Below are 20,703 nucleotides of genomic sequence, written 5' to 3'. Positions count from 1 at the left end.
GATTGCCAAAAATTTTTTTCTTTTTATTTTTTTTTTATTTTTCTGTTACATTTAGTGGTTTACGTCATTAGGTGTTTTTTATTTTACAATACTAAGGTTTTTTTTTTTCTGTTGTTGCTATAAGGTACATATTAAGCTATGTGTCCTTTATTATCATTTAATATTATAACTTATTATTAATTGTTGTCTGATTAATTTAATGCTTTTTTTTTCTCCCCATTTTAATCGTTCGTTATAATATTAGGTCCCAAATTGATTTTTTTTTTAATAGTTTATTCCAAGTTTTGTTTAATATCCCAACTCACCTCCGCACATTAGAATAATAATTTTAAGTTTTTGGTTTTTTAATATCCCAAAGGAAAATCAAAGACTTGAAAGGAGTTATTTTAATATATTTTTTGTTTCATATGTCATTCATTTCATTCCCAACATTAATTTTTTTTTTTCTCATAATTTATTCCCATCTAATAATTTTTTTTCTCATTACTATAATTAATTTTTTTTTTTCCCATCCCAAAAGGAAGATAGATCTTTGTTGATTTATATGTTATATTTTTGTTTTATTACAACAAAATCCGCGTTTAATTAATGAATTATTTTTTGTCCCAAGAAAATCATGTTTTTGACATTTTTAATTTTTAATTTTTTAATATTTTTTTTTTTTTCCCCCTTATAATATTTAATCCCTAATCCCATTTTAATAATTTAATAATTTTATATAATTTAATTTAATATTAATTTTAATTTAATTTTAGTTTTCTGGTTGTTAGTTTTCGTGTTTGTGTATGAAAGTGTTGAGTTTATTTCCATTAATGTTAGCTATCTTTTATCTTAAAATTGTCAAGTCGTGAAAAAGAAACGATTGTTGCTTTTCCTTTTCCTTTTCCTTTTCCTTTTCGTATATTTGATATGTTCGGACTGTAATATCTCCAATTATAAACCACGTTTCCGTATTAAGCGATATTTTTAAGAATTTATTTCTATACTAACCGTTAGTATCTATATCAAGTACGTAAATAAGATAAAAATTATCTATATATCTATCTTCTACCCTACCATTTTTATTTAATAACCAATTTGATTTATGAATAAATAAAGTTATTTTTTTTCTTTTTTTTTTTTAAAAGCAAAAATATATACATAATTACATAGCCCATTGATGGAAAGACCAAAATTTTTAGACCAGGACCCTCCACCAGGGTACATAGCAGGCATTGGAAGAGGTGCTACAGGTTTTACTACAAGATCAGATTTAGGTTCCTCTGCATTGTCACAGACACCTAATAGATATCTGGAAAATAAATCCCTTAGCACGGACAATATAACTGAAGATGTTTATGAGGCAGAAAAGATTTTTTCCAATATAGACGATGAATTATCTACAAGGAATAAACAGAGAAAGAATCGGAATCAACCAAACATTAAAAGCACTACTACTAAATTTATTGATTTAAAACAGCAATTGACTGCCGTTTCAAAGGATGAATGGCTCAATTTACCTGAGGCAACGGATATGACCAGAAGAAATAAAAGATTAAAATTGGAAAATCAACAACAGCGAAACATTGCAATGTATAATCCGTCAATTCTCTCAACAACAAATTTAGAACAATTGGCTAACGACAGGGAAAAGTTATTGGAGCAACACATAGATTCAAAGTTTGGCACCATTCTTGAAAACAATGATTATCAAGAGTTATTAAAAAATTTAAACACCAATTCAAATAGAATAGATACCTATGATGTAGAAAAATCTAGGAAAGTTTTACAATCCTATATCAGATCGGATCCCAAGAATCCAAACGGTTGGATTGCGTTGGCCAGGCTAGAGGAAAAATGTTTAAACTTTAAGATGGCTAAAAAAATCATTCACCAAGGGTGCAACGAAGTTGTATATGATGAAGATATTTGGTTGGAGAACATTAGATTAAATAGAATTGATGATGCTCCATTATTATTAAAATGTAAAACACTCGTAGCCCAGGCTTTGAAATTTAATGGAGCTAAAAGTGAGAAGCTTTGGATAAAAGCCATCGAATTGGAACAAAATGCTGGTAATAAAAATCAAAACACAATAACACAGATTATTCACAAGGCTCTACAAATTAATCCATATTCAGAGGAATTGTGGAAACAAGCTGTAAAATATGAGGAATCTAAAGAAGAAGCTATAAAAGTTTTGGCTAAAGCCATTGAATTTGTCCCGAAAAGTGTTGATTTATGGACGGGATATATTAAATTACAAGACTTTGGTCCACAACAAAGAAAAACTTTGGCCAACGCTGTTAAAGAGCTTCCTTCTTCCAAAGAGATGTGGGCGCTGGGTTGCCAGTTGGAGGAAAGGGCGGAAAAGCCTTTGGAAAAAAAAGAGGAAAGTGTCAAGTGTAAAATAATACAAATTTTAAAAAGGTTTAAAACTCCTCATAATAATGATGTGGGTTATTGTGAAAGTTGGTTAAAACAGGCTGAAAAGTGTGACTTAGAAAAATATCCAATAACAGCCCAATGTATAATAGAATGTTTTATTCCCAACAATTTTCTTAAAGAGTTATTGCCAAAGATTAACTCGGTCGAATTGAAAAATTTTGCCTTTCAGTACCTATTATTGAAACAAGAACATTTGAATGATCCAGTTATATGGGATGCATATATTGTTTTCTGTGAATCTGGGAATGATAACACCAGTAAACTTGCCTACTTTTTCCAGTTTTGTGAGCTCACAATTAATGACATGGACGATGATATCTCAAAGAAATCGTTGAAGATATTAACAAAGTATAACAAACAAGATGAAACATTAAGGATTATCGATAAAAAATTACTCAACACTTCAGAATATACATTAAGAAATGAGCTTCAGATAATGAAAATTGGTATTTTAATAAGCTTAAAGAAATATTCTGAATGCAAAAGGATCTTTGAACAAATGATAGCAGCCGAAACAACGGCTACAATTTTCCTAAAATATATAGACTTTTTAATATATCTCAATAATTATGAAAAAGCTTTGATAATATGCCAATTAGCAATGGAGAAACACCCAGATGAAGAAGAATTTGTTATAAAAATGGGTACAATATACGAATTTATGTCCGAAATAGACAAAGCCAAACAATGTTATATCAATGCAGTCTCAAGCAATTTTTCACATTCAATAAGTCTATGGATTTTGTCAGCGAAACATGAAGCAAATATAAATAAAGCAAGGTTATTATATGATAAGGGCATTTTGAAAAATACTAAAAATAGTGGATTGCTCATGTTGGAAAAAGCGAAAAGAGAATTTGAAAATGGTAATCTGAGTGAATACAGAATATTGCTTAATACTGCGTTGAAAAGTTATTCACACATGCCTGAGATATGGTGCCAATTATTGAGAACTACAAAAAAGAAAAATGAAAAAAGAAATTTATTTCAACAAGCACTCAAAGTTACAAATACAAATGCCTTGATTTTATTAGAAGTTGCCATTAATTTTTGGAATGAGCAACAATTTGAAAAGGCTTATAAGTGGGCTGATCAAAGTTGTAAAGCCAATAAGAAATTAGGTGATTCTTGGATATGGCTATATAAATGTAGTGTCAAGTTGGGTAGGAAGAATACTGAATGGATTAAAGAAAAAGTTAATGAGATAGAACCCGATAGTGGTGAAATGTGGAACAGTCGACGCTATAAATTTTTGTACAGCTTACCAAGTGAAAAGCTAGTCAGTTTGGCTTAAAAAAATTATAGTCAATAATTTATCTTTACTTTGATAATAATGAGCAGTTATAATTTAAATACGACAGATAAATACTTTTAAGCTTTTCGAGTTTTTTTTTTTTTTTTCTTTTTTTTTTTTCTTTTTTCTTTTTTCTTTTTTCTTTTTTAACGTTACTTTAAAAACTTTTCCATCGGAATTTTTTGAATTACTTTTCCTTGTTTTTTTTTTTTTTTCCCTCAGCAATTAAAATTTTTCTAAAAAGAAGGAAAAAAAAAAAGAAAATTAATAATAATAAAAAGATTATCAGTATTATTATTATAATAATTATTATAATAGTAAAAGCTCTTAGAATAGTATGAGACTCAAAGATTACACCAAAGAGTCATAGAAGAACAATATAATTCACGATAAAAAAGGAAAAAAAAAAAAAAAAAAGGAAAAAAGAAAATATATGTACAATACGTAATAAGAATATCGCTGTCGTATTATTTGGTTAAAAATATTTTCTATTACAAACAATAATAAAAAAATTCTCATATTATTAATCATTTCTATTTCCTTTTATACATAATATACACGTACTTTTAATTTTCCATCAGTTTAAATATATTATATATTAACTAATTCACAAACGATATGTCTGATAGTAATGATAACAACAACAACCCTAATAATAAACCCACTCCATCTTCGTTGAATGGGATTCCAGAATTAAATAATTATTGTCAACTATCACATTATCATCAAGAGCTACAAACACAACGTCAAAAATTCTTACTGGCAAATAGCAATATTAATAAAAATAACCATAACCCAGATCCAATTTTTAGTAATTCCTCACCTATAAGTTTATTATCACCACTAGACAACATGCTATCGCCAAGAGATCAGCCCGTAAACAAAATAACTCCAAATTCAGAAGTTACCGAAATTTCCACCAACACAAGCATGAGAAATACATCTTTTTTTAACAATGGCAAATTGTCGTTTGAAAGACCGGCTAGTATATTATTGCCCCCCATAATAAGCATGGCTAAAAAATCAAGTATTGGCCAGTCTATAGCCACTAACCCTGTATCGAAATCAGCAACTGTAGAAACGAACAGCTCATCAAAACCTCAATCCAAAAGAAAGTACTCCAGAAACGGATGCACTCAATGTAAAAAGAGGAGAATGAAATGTGATGAAAGCAAGCCAAGTTGCTGGCAATGCTCGAGAATGAAAAGAGAATGCATTTATATACTTAATCCCAAAAACAAAAAAAGAAAACAGAAGCAATCCTCCGCTGACATTAACAAAGATGCCAAAAAAACAAAGGACAAAACGGTAAAAAAACATGCATTGGAGCAGCAACCTGTCATTAAAGACCAACAAAACTTACCGGACGTAATTACTACCCATGATTTGGATTCCTATGATGTAAATTTATTGTTGCAAAATTTGAATGATATAGTTAACATGAAATTAAATGATTCCACGATAGATGATCCTATGATGAGTTTGGAAAATTTTGATGTACCAGTTTTTGATCTGATGGGTGGAGACACTGTGACTATGAATTCCTCCTCTCTTTCTTCAGTCACAAGCCCAAATAATAACTTTATTAATGCAAATTTGAATACTATATCCAAGGGCGCAAACCCCTCCCATCCCGTAATACCAATTTCGTTTCTAGTAGATAATCCTATAACTTTTAACACTAAATTGGAATCATTTAAACTAGGAGCTACACACGATAAATATTTAAAAGTATTTTATTATGACTGCATGGATTCAATTGCACCGTTTTTCCAGGACCAGTCCAACCCATTGCGAGACACAGTTCTATCGTTTGCCAAAAATGAATCATATTTACTGTCTGCCATTTTGGCAGTCGGCGCCTCAATAACATTCAAAAAAACACAGGATATTGAGGACGAAAAGTCTTATTGTGCATATTTAACACATTGCTTGAATTTATTGAGTGAGCAGTTCAAAAATGAAAGCAATGTTGTCAATAAATTAGAGCCAATTATCTTAACAGTAATTATGCTGGCATGGGATTGCATCTATACAATGAATAGTCAATGGAGATCGCATTTGCAAGGCGTCACAGAACTATTCAAGAAGATAAACACCAAGTGCTCGTCCAAAGTTTTGAATTTAGCCAAATGCTGGTTTAAGGTGATGGAAACATTTGCCAGTATAAGTACCGTTTTAGGCGGTGCCTTGGTGGACGAACTTGATCTAGATGTAATTTTCGATCCTTATAATTACCAATATTTAGATTCCTTAAAGTTTTTGAATGTAATCACTCCGTTGAACGAATTTAATTTAATCAGGGGACATAAAGAAGATTTTGATTTGGTTATTAAGGAAGTAATTAAAGCTTTAAATATTATTAGGCATTCAGAAAAGAACCATTTTTCAGAAAATGGGATATTCACCAAAGATTTGGATTATTTGTTATGGTCACCAGCTAAAAATGGGTCATCTTCACTGGTATCTAAATTTTCATACTTTAAAATACAAAAAATATTGGTTGAAATAGATAAACAGTTGGAATACGAGTTTATAGATAAATCAGGAATAATTCCAGACGATAATCCATCTCATCCAAAAAATAGCGGGATCCAAGACAATGCAATCGACTTAGTGAAGTTGAAATCAGGAGAAGAAATAGCTATTAGTTGGTACGACATATCTCATCAAACTCAAGTCTTGTCCTTTCTACTTATTGTACTGTTGAAACTACTGGGCATTCCAAAAGAATCTATCATTATTCAAGAAGTTGTGAGAAAAATTACCGGATTTTTTAAATTTTTGGATAGTGATGCACCACCACAAAATTCAAGAACATGTTATTCCAATTTTGCTATATTGGTTGCCGGGCTAAATGCTGTGGACGAAAAAACAAGAGATATAATCAAACAATATTATGAGTTGAATGGTAAAAAATTTCAGAGATTGACAAAACATAATTTGAATAGGTTGGAAAAAGTTTGGTACGGGAAAAATGAATCCAGCAAATATAACTTGGAAGATCAAGATGTTTTAACATGGTGATTGTAAGGCATCGTAAAAAATCAAGTCAAGTATAAAACTTGACTTTTTCATTGTATGTAAATTATATCTTGCGCGGGAAAAAAAAAAAAAAAAAAAAAAAATAAATAAAAATGCTTATCAGTTTGAAAACATTTTTAATTTTCCGAGTAATAAAATAAAATTTATATATATGTATATATAGAGAATAAATCTATTTTGAAAAAAAAAATAAAAAAAAAAAATTACTATTACTTCCCCTTCTTATAATAATAATAATAATAATAATAAATAAATAAATAAATAAAAACAAACTGACAATAATAGTAATTAGGAGTCTGCAATGTTATACGAAAATACTTATCGTCAGGATAATTATGGGTCCATCAAGCAAATTGCTGCAAATACCATTACTGCCAGCCCAAATAATGCTGTTCATAATAACACCAGCAATGCTAGTCGTGGAACAACTAGCGATGACGATACTATTAATGAATATGATTGTGGATCTATAACCGATAGCAAAAACACGGCTTTTACTGAATTAGTAGAAATAATTAGGACTTCAATACCATTGTCGATTACATTTTTGTTACAATTTTTTATTACGACAATAACAATGATTACTGTTGGGAGAATTGGGACTGTTGAGTTAGGTGCTGTTTCCATAGCCAATGTGACCTTTCAAGTTAGTGTTTGCATATTTATTGGCCTAGCGACATGTTTAGACACTTTATGCCCACAAGCTTATGGACTAGGGAAAAAAAAATTAGTTTTAATCTATTTTTTGAAGTGTTGTTTGATTTCACTCATGGCTGGTTTACCCATTATAACGTTATGGTGGTTTAGTAGTTCATTTCTTAAGTTAATTATTGATGACTTGAAAGTTATTGAGTTTGCCTCATTATACCTAAGGATTATGATTTTAAGTGTTCCCGGTTATATTATTTTTGAATGTGGTAAAAAATTCCTACAAAGCCAGCATGATTTTGTTGCTGGACAAAAAATATTGTTTGCCGCAGTACCATTTGACATTGCATTAAACTTTATACTTGTTACAAAGATGGGGTTCATCGGAGCTCCAATTGCAGTCGTTTTAACTTATTCATTAATGGGAATTTTAATTTTTATTAAAATTTCTCAAACCGAGTGTTGGACTTTAAAATCACAACTTAATTGGAATTCAATTTTACAAGGAGATTGGTCGACGCTGATCTCATTAGCTGTGCCTGGCATTATAATGTTAGAGGCTGAGTTTTTTGCGTTTGAAATTTTGACTGTATTGGCATCTAAATTTGGTACTACAATTTTGGCAGCTCAATCGATTGCTGCCTCATTACAAGCCTTATTGTTTCAAATTCCATTTTCTTTTAGTGTTGCTGCAAGCAATAGAATAGCTTTCCATATTGGCAGGGAGGATTTAGATAGTTGTAAAATTGCTTCAAAAGTCACACTCCTTAAAATTGGCCCTGGATTATGCTTGATTAATTTTAGTATTTTCATTTTAGGTAGGAACCATTTAAGTAAGCTTTTCACCAGTGATCCACAGGTTATTGAAGATTGTTCTAAACTTTTAGTATTAATTGGCATTAACCAATTGTATGATATTTTTAATGTGCTAAGTGCAGGTTGTTTAAGAGCTCAGGGAAGACAGAAGATTGGAGGATATTTGAATATATTTTGTTATTACGTCATCGGGTTGCCATTAGGTATATTTTTAGGGTTTAAAACAAATTTAAAAGTTCTTGGATTTTGGATCGGGCTGGGTGTTGGTATCATGTCTTTGGCATTAGCAGAGTTATATTTTGTCATTAAATGTAATTGGGTTGGAATTATTGAAAAGTCGCAAAAACTACACTCTTCTGGCCACGCTAATGTTATCAGAGATCTTGTATGATGCAAATAAATATTTGTTTATTACTATTATTATTATCATTGTGCCCATAAATAATTGCATTTTAAAAATTACACATGTTTTATTAATAATAATTCATTATCTTAAATTATAATTGTGACTTTCAAAATGAATCTATGATCTTGATCTACACGTGACGGGAATTACGTAGTTGGGCAAGATAGTTTAAGCCAACAAATATAGATTTTGTTTTCTGATGTCCGTAAAATTTCGGAACTATCATCTTTGTTTATTTAAACATAGATTATTATTATACCGATACTAGTTTAAGTATATAGTACGTATAAAGTGATGATCTTTTGTGGAAAAAAAATTTTTTTTTTTTTTTTCTTCTTTTTTTTCTCCCTTAAAGAAAGAAAGAAATAGAGAGAGAGAAAAAAAAAAGGGAGGGGGCGGGAGGAAGCTACAAACGCCAATAGAGTATAAAGAGTAGAAAATTTCTCTTTTTTTTTTTCTGTTTTACGTATACTATAATACATGATGATAATGCTTGCTTCTTTAATATTCACTTTGGCACCACACTGATGAATAAAGCTAAACAAAATAAGGAGCTCTTTATAAATTATATTCAACAAGTCTTTACTCAGCAACAAGAGCTAAGATAGGAGAGAAAAAAACAAAAAACAATACAAGATAAAATATTTAAAAATCCATCGTAATGCTTTTAAAAAAGTTGAAGAATCTCATTAATAATCAATCATCTGGTAATGACAACAGTGACTTAATATTCATTCCTAATTTGGATGACAATAATACCTCTAATACAATTCCTAAATCATTAATATACCAAACTAGATTTAATAGGGGTGTTAATTTTGGATCTATGTTTGTTTTGGAAAAGTGGATTTATCATTCTTTGTACCCACCTAATTGTCCGAGCGATTGTGAATTGGACTGTATGAAATCATGTTCTAATATTGAAGACATTGCTACTAAGCTAACTGATCATTATAAGGTTTTTATTGATGATGATGGACAATGGGAATGGCTGAGTAAACAAGCAGGTGTGAATAGTATTAGAGTACCAATTGGATATTGGCATGTCAAAAATGGAGATATTTTGGCAGAAAGCAGTATTTCGGACAGCCTCTTATTTAAACAAGTGATCAAAGTTTATCAAATGGCTAAACCATACGATTATTTAAGAAAATTAATTGAAAAGTGCGAAAAATATAACATAGGTGTGCTAATAGATTTACATGGCCTACCAGGTAGTGTTAATGGCCAGAGCCATAATGGGGAAATCGTTAATCCACCGAAATTTTTCGAACAGGAAGCGTATAGCAGCTTTATTATTAAGGAGATTATCCCCTTTTTAGTTAATGATTTACAAAATTTTGAAAACATTATTGGATTACAAGTAGTCAATGAAGCTTCTTTTGCCGATAAAAACAGCAACCTTGAAAATAAAGAAATGGATTACTACTTGGATTGTTTGAAGACTGTGCGTGGTTTGGATTGTTCGTGGCCCGTTATTATTAGTGACGGATGGTGGCCGGAACAATGGAGCGATTGGGTAAATAAGATGGGATTAGCCACTGAAATTGTAATCGATTCGCATTGCTATCGTTGTTTTTCCGATAGTGATAAGAATAAAACGGTTACACAAATTATTGGTGAATTACCACAGACATTTAATTTACCAGACACTGCTGATTTTGTAGTTGGTGAATTTAGTTGTGTTTTAGATGGGGCAAGTTGGGGAAAAACATCTGTTAGCGGTGCTGATAGGGAGGAACTAGTTAAACAATTTGGAAATAAACAAGTTGAAATATTTAACGAAAGAGCTCATTTTGGGTGGTTTTTTTGGACGTTCAAATTTGAACTTGGGGACGGTGGAGAATGGGGCTTTGTTCCCATGATCGAAAAGGGATGTATTCCAGGGGCAAAAACGGGTTGTGAAGAATTTAATATTGATGAAAATAGAATTGGTCAGATTGTTGCTGAGCATGTCAATTATTGGAAAAATAATTGTGGTGGTAATGATTCCAAATTTGAACATTGGAGATTTGAGGATGGCTTGAAGCAGGCATGTGCTGATATTTCTGATTTCGCCAAGTTCAATAATTCCAGAATTGGTAGGGTTAAGTTTTGGAAAAATTTTAGAAGACAAAACTACTTAAGAACGAAAAATGACAGTGAATATATGTGGGAGTGGGATCAAGGTTATGAACGTGGGTTAAATGAATTCAACCGTTATTGATTAAGGAATAGAATACATCCGTTTTTTTTTTTTTTTTACTTGATTTTATTTTAGTTTCTATATCTCTATTTATATCTATCTATATGTGATGCCCACGTTTATAAAATATATAAGCATTTCAAACAATTGTTAAAATTCATTGACAATCACCGAGTATTGTTTTTCCAGCAAGAAATTGTTTGTATTAAATCCTTTTTTGATCCGTTTCTTTCCTTCCGAGCCAACTTCCAAACCTTTCCCGACCGCAGAAACATATGCACAACGAGCTCTTTGTTTATTTACACAAACACATATATAAATTTAATTGATGAAATCATCAACAGAATGTACATATTGTTCTTTTTTTAAATTTTTTTTTTTTTCCTGTTGCAAAATGATGATTTCATCACAAAATAAATAAATGAATAAATAATAATAATAATAATAATGATAATTATATTAATTAGAAAAACAATATGCATTATAATCATAGCATATTATTTTAATTATATTACCCCTTACAAATGGCATTAAAACAACAAACAAACAAAAAAAAAAAAACGGTTTTTCAACACATAAGAAGACAAAGAAAGTAAAATAAAATAAAAAAAAAAAAAAAAAAAATATATATGAAAAGAAAAAGAATAAAACTTAAAAAAAAATATAAAGGTAATACCATATATTTAAGATAAATAGTTATTGTTCAACCCATCCATTTTAATTCCCTTTTCTTCCTTTCCTTTATACCTAAATTTTTTTAACAACTATTGCTTCTATTACTGGACGTACAATCAACATTGAAGATACCCGTATTACTAACTTCTTCTTTATTCCGTTTAGAATCATCTTTATACTTGTCCAAGTAGTTTCGAACGTACTTATAATCAATTGCTTCCAAACCTAAATCAAACTCATGCTTTAATTCTCTTAATTGATACTTTAATGCAAATTGTATTTTTTTAGTGTCAAAAATTCCCATTTTAATATATTCAATAATGATATTCCTCACAAAGTGTGAAGGGCAAATTTCATATAAACAGCTGAGATTATGTGAATGATACCCGCAGGTCTTTATGGTGACCATCTTGGTGTTAAAATCAACTATTGTGATTAGCTTTCTTTCACAGCTACCTGTCCTTATTTTTTTGTGGAACCTTAATGTTGGTGATTTGGCTCTTTTGTTTGATATTCTTGCCATCTTAGAGTCAAATTTACAAATGAAAACGCCCCTATAAGTTTTATTTTTTTTTTTGTAATCAAAATGATTAAAATAAATTACCCAACCACTTACAAAAGACCAAAACCTTATAAATTTATAAAATGGGAACTGGAAGACACCTTCATTGTTATATAGCAACTCATTAATTTTCAATAACTTTCTGATGTATTCTGTTTCATAGATTGGTGTCTGAAACATTTTAGCCAAATTAAATAAATCATTTGGTTTTGTACAATTATCAACTTTTTCTTTAAACGTATTTTCTGGTATACTTTCTGGAATTTCCTTTAGCAGTTCAGAAACCCAAGATTCAGCTTCTAATGATTGTTGTTTTTCAAGCATTACGTTAGGGATAACATTTCCGCTAGAAACATCACACATAAATAAGTCGGTGTTACCAACAACATTCTTTTTGAAGGAAGCATGTGCTTTACAATTGGTACTAATGTTTTTAGTAGAGTTGGGCTCTCCTGTAAAACGCTGGTTAGCATCATTAGTGATAGTATAAACTTGGTGTTGTCCCTCTTCCTCTGGGGATGGTAGGACGTGACTTACCATTCTGTTGTTTGCTGTTTCCTCCGCTTTTATTTTTTTTTTTTTTGATAGTATATTGTCAGTGCTGTTAGTTTCGAAGAGTGATATTTCACGAAACTCCGGTACAAGATTTTTACTGATATTTTTGTTATAGGTGCTGGTTTGTTGTTGCTGTAATGCTGAGGATTGCTTTTGACAAAACAGTTGTTTTGATGAAAGTTGAGGTACTTTGGTTTTTAAATACTGTTGTTGTTTATTGATATATGGGAAAATATTTTCATTATTATTATTATTATTATTATTATTATTACTGGGAATATTTTCTACTGACGAAAACATCAAATCATATAGATTAAACGATTGGTTTGTACGATTCGTGGTTGCTCTATTACCATTAGCGCTGTTATTATTATTGTAATCTATGTTAGTATCTATTGTCGGGTAATCTGTACCAGAGATATTAGTATTGGTAGTTTCTCTACTGTTTAATTCATTAAAAGAGGTATTATTTGAATACGTAGAGTTGCTACTATAAGTACCATTTCCCATTTGGCTAACAATATTAGTATAAGCACTCTCCATTACAATTGGATTGCTATTTGTTGGGGTAATATAATTATAAAATTCGTTATTATTGCAATTAATATCACCATTACTATTAATTAACGATATGTCTCTGCTATAGAACATCCTTGTATAAATTTAGGCTTGTAAATTTTATTTTTTTTTCCTCACTCCATACTTAGAGAGAATGTATTATTTTGGTAATTTATAATTAAAGATGGTATCCTTTTTATAATCTAAGTTCATAATTTTTTATTTTATTTTTAATATACTAACCGTTTAATTTTTTTAATTTTTAATTTTTAATTTTTAATTTTTAATTTTTAATTTTTTAATTTTTAATTTTTTCCTTTTTAATTTTTCATTTTTCATTTTTTTAGGTTTATTTTTATGTAAGCGTTATTGTATATGCTATTAATCAGTTTAACAAGTTGTTCATTTAGGCACACATCCAAAAAGTTTATGCTCCCGCCATACCCACTGGTCAGAATTAAGCGTAGAATACAAGAAATATTAGTGGATTCTAATTGGCTATGTAATATTATTTCGAGAGGGATGAAAAATAAACTGATAGGCGTGATAATAGCAAAATAGTGGGATAAAATCTTTTATTTTATTTCATTTTTCAAATTGGATCTAGAACAATAATGGAAAGAAAAAAAAAGGAAAGTTAAGCTAATTTCATTATACTATTTAATTAGTTTGTTTATTTTTTTGCATTCCTGTTTCTGCCCCTTTCCTAATTAACTTACATGACAACGTTAAAGTATATACTAAACGTTGAGTTATTTAGTCAAAACTCTCGTCTTTTCTTTTTTTTTTTTGCAGTTTTATCATATTGTTTTTATTTTTTCTTCTTGTAAATTGCTATCCGAACATCGTTAAATAATTTTTATCGTACCTTTTTTTCTTTTTCTTTTTCTTTTTCTTTTTTTTGCGTGGTAAAATAATAATATTGATAGTAATACCAAGATTTATTACAGCAATTTTCATATTCGTGTAATAATACATTTAATGACCTATAAAGTTCAACATAAACAAAAGTAAGCTATTGTTATAATATTAAACATCTCCAAAAGCTTATGGATTTTTACGCTGATAAATGTTATTTTCTTTTATTTTTTTTGTAATGAAAAAAAAAAAAATTCTTGTTGCAATTATGAATCTTAAAACATATATCACCATATTTTTATGTACCATGTACTATTTAATATGCATCAATGTTTAACGACATATAAGAACTAAGACTTTTTTTTTTTTTTTTTTTTTTTTTTTTTATTTTATTTTCATACAAAAACCAAGGTAGTCGACTCAGTATGTCAATGTTTAAACAAGTGTACATACTGGATTATACAAACCCTTATTACCTCTCCCCTAAGAACGAGGCTAGCTTTTAGAATTCATCTTTACCCTCTTCAATGCAATGGAAAAGGGTCAACTTTTTATAGTGATACTCTTGTAATAACATATGAGCAAGTTTATACTATTTCTAATAAACCTGTTTTCTAGCACGACAAATAAAAAAAACAAAAAAAAACTAAAACTTGGACCGTACCGATGTTAAATTAGAGACCATAAAGATCCAAAGAAAAAAACAATTATGAATAGTTTATTTTAGTTTGTACTTAGTTATTAGTAAGTTAGCTTTTGATTTTAATCAGTTTATGCTCATACGTACCACCAATGTCGGTTTTTATTAATAATTATGGGACCATTAGTATCCAAAGTTTAGAAGTTACATCTGCAATTATATTTTTTGTGTTTATTAAGAAAGATATATACTGATTACTTAAAATAACTATTTTAGCCAATGATAGATTGAAAAAAGAGTGGTAATTTTTTTTTCTTTATTTCTTTCTTTTTCACCTTTTCCTTTATGTCACATTTTGAGGTTTCAAAGTTTTTTAATAAAAAGTTAAAGATAAAAATAAAATAGAGTTTTTTTTCTAGTTTTAGCGCCAGCAAGTAATATTATTTGGTCATATTAACATTTAATAGATAGCAGAAAAGTTTTGAAGGATACAAACAAATTAGCATTCCATGACTTTCAAATATTTATATCTATATCGTCTCTAGAGTTTAATTAAACATTAAGATAACAACATGTTTTTATACATAACAGAGAGAACGCTTAATTTCAATATCATATCTAAATTGACTCTGGAACATTATATTTTCGATGAGTATTAAGTATGCATAAACGAAAGCGGTAGTCTTGCTTAGAAAATATATATATATATATATATAATTTTTTTTTCTTTCACCTCACTCATTTTTAAGTATGTTTGAGACTCAAATTAGGCAACGGAAATTATCAATACCCGGATAAAAATGAACTGAAACACGGATATAAAAAAAAAAAAAAAAAAAAAAAAAAAATACAAAATAATTGCTTGTTTATTAAGTTTTCAACTTTATTATTCATTCTCAACTGGAGATACAAGAAATAAGAACCTGATAATGGACAACACATCTAATACCACTGCTAATCCTTTGCCCACTGCTACAATAATATCATATAATAAGAAAAATGATAAAAGTGTTATGAATGAGGAAGAGTTAAAAAATCACGAACATAATAATAATAAACGGAAATTGGATAGGAGAAGATTGAAAGAGTATTATAACAAGTTGCAAACAACAGAAGAACAACAACAGCAGCAGCAGAATAAGAAAGATATTCTATCCTACATCCAATTGTATAATGATTTGAAAAGTAATAAAGTTAAAAATAATAATTTAATCAAAACAACCATATATGAAAACTATTACGATTTAATAAAAATAAATGATTTATTGCAGGAACACTCTTCTGTGTCTTCATCTAATAGGTTTAATGAACTAAAGGATAAGCTAAGCGAATTGAAGTGTTTTAGTGAAGAGGGAAAATAAGGGTCAAAAAAAAAAAAAAGATAAGGAATTAAAACAGAATGTACTGAGTTTAAATTGGTTTAGTATATTATATTATATTATATATTTAGTAATCATATATAAAAGGTATAAACCCATACATTGTACGAGTTAGAAAAGAGAGAAAATGTGGCAAGGGTGCTTTATTAATCACTTTGCCACGTATCACGCCGAGGGGTTTGGTTATGAGATCAGCGGCAATAACCAAAAGCGTACAATTCATCAACAGTTTTAAAATAACTACATTTCATACGAACAAAGAAAGAAAAGCAGAAGGGAAAAGAAAGGAAAAAAAAAAAGATCAGGGGGATAAAAAAAACAGCAACAAACAAATAAAAAAGAAAATTTAAAGACAAACGGAATGATAATAATAATAATAATATTCTAAAATTATTTTTTTATCTCTTTTCTTTTTATGTTTTTTCTTTTTTTTTTTTTAATTTTCCCACTTTCCTCTTTTCTTTTTTACCTCTTGTTTCTTTATACTTGTCATATACTTCCTCTTAAACTCTTTACATGTTTCTACCTCTTCGTCCTAAATTTCATTCCCATCCAAAGTTATTATTTTCCTACATAAAACTACAAATAATCAAATAACTAGCATATCGTAACAATAATGAAAAACATACATATTCCTAGCGCTCCAGTAACCACTGCCCATGCCACTACTACAACAGCTGCAGCTACCATTACCACAAATTCAGCACATAATAATAGTAGTGGTCATCATCATCATCATCATCATAGTCGTCGTTCTGCTACTACTAATACTACCACCACCACTAATACTAACAACAATGATCCAATCATCCAAAATGCTCCAGTTTTACCAGCTGATATGGATTTGTCAGAAATCTTATCTAATGAATCCACCTTAAGGCCCTTCCACACTTCAAGTTCTTTCAAATGTTATTTACTAACCGCTGAACCACATGTCTTTCTTCAAGGATTTGTACCAGAACAATGGAACGGCAAATCACCAGGTATGCTAAGAGGCCAACTAATTTTGAAAATATTAAAACCAACCAAACTAAAATCCATAAATATTCAGTTCAAAGGTGTTTCTGTCACTGAATGGCCGGAAGGCATACCCCCTAAAAACAACGATTTTAATGAAACCAATATTATAGCTAATCATAACTGGCCATTTTTTAAATATGAAGATTATGATCCCAATGCCACAAATTTTATCAAGGATAATAGTGGTTGTACTTCTTATTATCCACTAAATGCATTCAAAAGCACAAATATTGGCACGAATAACACCTTTAAAAGCATATCTCTTTTAAGTTTAAATTCAACCGATGATATAGTTTCAAACAATAGTAATAATAACCATGGCCACAACAACAATAATTCCATGAACGTAAATAGTGGCACCGCTGCTAACACTAGCAACACTAAAGATCATGGTCACAGCACAAGATCTTTATCTCCTATTGCGGGATTATTGAATATGACGAGGAAAAGATCAAACACGGGATCAAGCATGGAATCAGGTGCCAATAATAATAATAATAATAATAATAATAATAATAATAATAATAATAATAATAATAATAATAATAATAGTGGCACAGGTAATACGACCACTACATCTTCAAATCACAATAGCATAACAAACAACACTAGCAATACAAGTATATTTTCCGATTTATTATCAGTGTCCTTAAATAATGCCACTACCAGCACCACTACGAGCAACAACAACAACAACGGTATCCATTTATCTTCTTCTATATCAAACAACACAATAATTAATGACGATGCCCAGTTACATAGCTCGCATTATATTTTTCAGCCAGGTTATTATATCTATGTTTTCGAGCAATTGATTCCATTATCATATCCCGAAACAATAAAGGCCACATTCGGATCCGTTGAATATTTTTTGGAAGTATTGATTGAAAGAACAGGTACTTTCAAATCCAATATTCATTATAAACATCCAATCAAGATTATTAGGACACAATCGGATTCGTCTGTAGAAGAGACTGAACCTATTTCTATTGTTAGGGATTGGGAAGATCAATTACATTATGACATATTGATAGCCTCCAAAGATATTGTATTGGATGCCTTTCTACCAATAAGCTTTAATTTAACTCCTTTAGATAAGGTTAGTTTGCATAGAGTTAGAATATATTTAACTGAAACCATGGAATATTATTGTAAGTTTAAGAAAGTCCATAGACTAGAACCAACAAAGAAATTCTTGTTATGCGAGTTAAAAGCACCGCCATTGCCCAAGTTACCCAAGGATAAAAATAAAAATAAAGCGAAAAACTTGGGAAATTTACTAGAAGACAATAATAAAAACGGCTATATTACTTATAAAGAATTTGATTTCCAAGTCTATGTGCCTGAAGTACTAAATTCACAGAATAGAGTGCATCCGGATACTACATATGAAAACATAAAGGCGAATCATTGGATAAAAGTCTGCTTAAGATTATCAAAATTGGTCGATGGTAAACAGAAACATTTTGAGATTAGTATAGACTCACCGATTCACGTTTTAGACAAACAATGTTCTCACGCAAATACTTTACTACCAAGTTATACTTCACACTTATCAATTCCATCTTTCATACATAATACTACTACCACCACTAATAATAATAATAACAATAACAATAATAATACTGTAGCAAGTGGCAACAACGCAGTCAATTCTCCGTCTGTTACACAGTATCATGGTTCAAATTTGTATTTCCCCAAAGAGATTCTTTATTCGCCATTATTATCACCCAATGTTGAACCAATCAATATTAATGGTCACCATAACAACGCGATGTCATTGATTTCTTTAAACGATAATCGTCACACTAGTAATAATAACAATAACCACCACCATCATCGTAAAGCGGTACTAGGCATTAGTTCTTCGCGGAATGCATCGGTGGAAGACTTTATCCTGCATTCTCCAGAATTACGTTCAAACATTTATACACCGGACAATTTGAAGGCAGAATTGATGTCACCCCAAGCAGTTCCTCTAGGCTCTCCCACTCTGTCACCTACATTATCCCCTGTCATTCCAACCTCTACTACACCACCCCCGCCCTTTTCGGAAGAGCCATCAAATCCACCAACTTATGCTGATGTTCTAAAGAAAGATGGTATAATCCCCCGTAAAGGCGCCATCACTACTTCCAATTCTAATACTAGCACCACAGAAAATGAGCGAGACTTTGCAGAAGGTTTTAATTTCCATCATTCGGCCTTCCCCGCTTTGGCTCCGCAAATGAGAAAGTCAAATAGTGTTAGCTATGGTAATGTTGGTGACAATTATAACAGTAACGGACACAACTTATACAATGACATTAGCACTGTGCTACTCAATTCCAACGATCCTGTACATCTCTCGCCATCTGTCTCTCCGCTTAAACCAATGGCAAGTCCTACTTCTAAACCTACACTTCTTAAGAATGATAAAGAGGTTGATATTGAAAATTTTTTACTCAAACCAAACTCACCAAAGAAAAGCACAGACAACCATAATGATAATCAATTAAGTGATGAGGGTGATTTGAGCGCTATATCTTCCTTATCTGGTTCGCCAATTAATTCAACTGGACTATTACGTAAATCAATGGATTCTGGTATATCAACTTCTTCATCTATGATTTCTAACACTAATGCTAACGTTGGTTCACATAACAACCATGGTAATCATCTGGATGTGCCTGGGAAAAGATTATCAACTGATTCGGATGATGGCGGTATGGTACCGCTCTTGCAAAGAATAAGTAGGCAGAATACAAATACAACTGAATCACCTACAACTTATACCGAGGGTAGATTGCATAATGCTGGTAATTTAAGATTTTCACCCTCGCCAACTAGATCAACTAATAATCGGAATAGCGTTTATAATAACACTGGGATGGATAGCGAAATGTATAACTCCAATCAACTTGGAAATGCCAATGCTGGCAGATATGTAGAGGGACATGGTCATGCCAAGGTAAATAACCCATTTGCTGCTTCTGAAGAAAGTTTTCTCGATAAGTATTCAAAAGTTGAGGATGCATCAATTGATTTGGCTGCTTTGTTAAGCAGAAGTGCCGAGACGACACCACAACATTTGTTGTTGCGGAAACATGATCAATGCAAGTATGCCAATGCCAACAATGGTTCCAACGTTGCTGCAAGGAAAAATGTGCCAACTAATGATACTAATAATAAGTTGCATTGTCACAATAGTAATGCTAGTAGCGGTAGTAGTAACAATGTGATGTTTGAATTAAATTCTGAAGGTGGCAATAGTAATAATACAGATATAATTAACAAGGAAAACTATAGTAATTATGGAAATAAAAACTTGGAATTGAATGATGCCGAATCCGGTTTAAACGCTTCCTTCAACGCCAAAGAAAAATATGGGCTGAAGTATGTTCAGGAAAATGATATATTGAATGATTTTTCATCTATGATGAAGTAAAATGGTACTACTTACACGCAAGGAGGATTGCTCAAATCAAGGCGAACCAAACCATCTTTAATGTGCTTATAAAAATATGTATATGTATATTTTTATTTTTTTATTTTTTTATTTTTTTATTTTTTATTTTTTTATTTTTTTATTTTTTTATTTTTTTATTTTATTTTTTTTTTTTTCTACCTCTCCCTCTTCATTTTATTCAATTTTG

The 20,703-nt window shown here is 30.3% G+C and overlaps 7 protein-coding genes across 7 annotated transcripts; 6 read left to right on the top strand and 1 right to left on the bottom strand.

Moving 5' to 3' along the window:
* Positions 1-1,159: 1,159 nt before the first annotated feature.
* Positions 1,160-3,721, top strand: PRP6 (U4/U6-U5 snRNP complex subunit PRP6; the record flags this gene model as incomplete). Its single annotated transcript, XM_046078224.1, has 1 exon — positions 1,160-3,721. The coding sequence occupies one exon, from the start codon at positions 1,160-1,162 to the stop codon at positions 3,719-3,721; it is 2,562 nt and encodes an 853-aa protein (XP_045934622.1).
* A 618-nt stretch (positions 3,722-4,339) lies between these two features.
* LYS14 (Lys14p) lies at positions 4,340-6,748 on the top strand (the record flags this gene model as incomplete). Its single annotated transcript, XM_046078223.1, has 1 exon — positions 4,340-6,748. One exon carries the CDS (start codon positions 4,340-4,342, stop codon positions 6,746-6,748), a length of 2,409 nt encoding a protein of 802 aa, XP_045934621.1.
* Positions 6,749-7,067: 319 nt separating this feature from the next.
* SCDLUD_003686 (MATE family efflux transporter) lies at positions 7,068-8,621 on the top strand (the record flags this gene model as incomplete). Its single annotated transcript, XM_046078222.1, has 1 exon — positions 7,068-8,621. One exon carries the CDS (start codon positions 7,068-7,070, stop codon positions 8,619-8,621), a length of 1,554 nt encoding a protein of 517 aa, XP_045934620.1.
* Positions 8,622-9,297: 676 nt separating this feature from the next.
* On the top strand, positions 9,298-10,842 carry MRX18 (17-beta-hydroxysteroid dehydrogenase-like protein; the record flags this gene model as incomplete). Its single annotated transcript, XM_046078221.1, has 1 exon — positions 9,298-10,842. One exon carries the CDS (start codon positions 9,298-9,300, stop codon positions 10,840-10,842), a length of 1,545 nt encoding a protein of 514 aa, XP_045934619.1.
* A 736-nt stretch (positions 10,843-11,578) lies between these two features.
* SCDLUD_003684 (uncharacterized protein) lies at positions 11,579-13,264 on the bottom strand (the record flags this gene model as incomplete). The annotated part of the gene is made up of 1 exon (XM_046076685.1): positions 11,579-13,264. The coding sequence occupies one exon, from the start codon at positions 13,262-13,264 to the stop codon at positions 11,579-11,581; it is 1,686 nt and encodes a 561-aa protein (XP_045934618.1).
* A 2,334-nt stretch (positions 13,265-15,598) lies between these two features.
* VPS51 (Vps51p) lies at positions 15,599-16,030 on the top strand (the record flags this gene model as incomplete). Its single annotated transcript, XM_046078220.1, has 1 exon — positions 15,599-16,030. One exon carries the CDS (start codon positions 15,599-15,601, stop codon positions 16,028-16,030), a length of 432 nt encoding a protein of 143 aa, XP_045934617.1.
* Positions 16,031-16,664: 634 nt separating this feature from the next.
* On the top strand, positions 16,665-20,495 carry ALY2 (Aly2p; the record flags this gene model as incomplete). The annotated part of the gene is made up of 1 exon (XM_046078219.1): positions 16,665-20,495. The coding sequence occupies one exon, from the start codon at positions 16,665-16,667 to the stop codon at positions 20,493-20,495; it is 3,831 nt and encodes a 1,276-aa protein (XP_045934616.1).
* Positions 20,496-20,703: the final 208 nt, after the last annotated feature.

This window comes from Saccharomycodes ludwigii, chromosome IV, assembly GCF_020623625.1.
Source record: "Saccharomycodes ludwigii strain NBRC 1722 chromosome IV, whole genome shotgun sequence".
Lineage (NCBI taxonomy): Eukaryota > Fungi > Ascomycota > Saccharomycetes > Saccharomycodales > Saccharomycodaceae > Saccharomycodes > Saccharomycodes ludwigii.
Note: the sequence above shows the minus strand (reverse complement) of the source record. Positions and strands in the feature narration are given on the sequence as shown.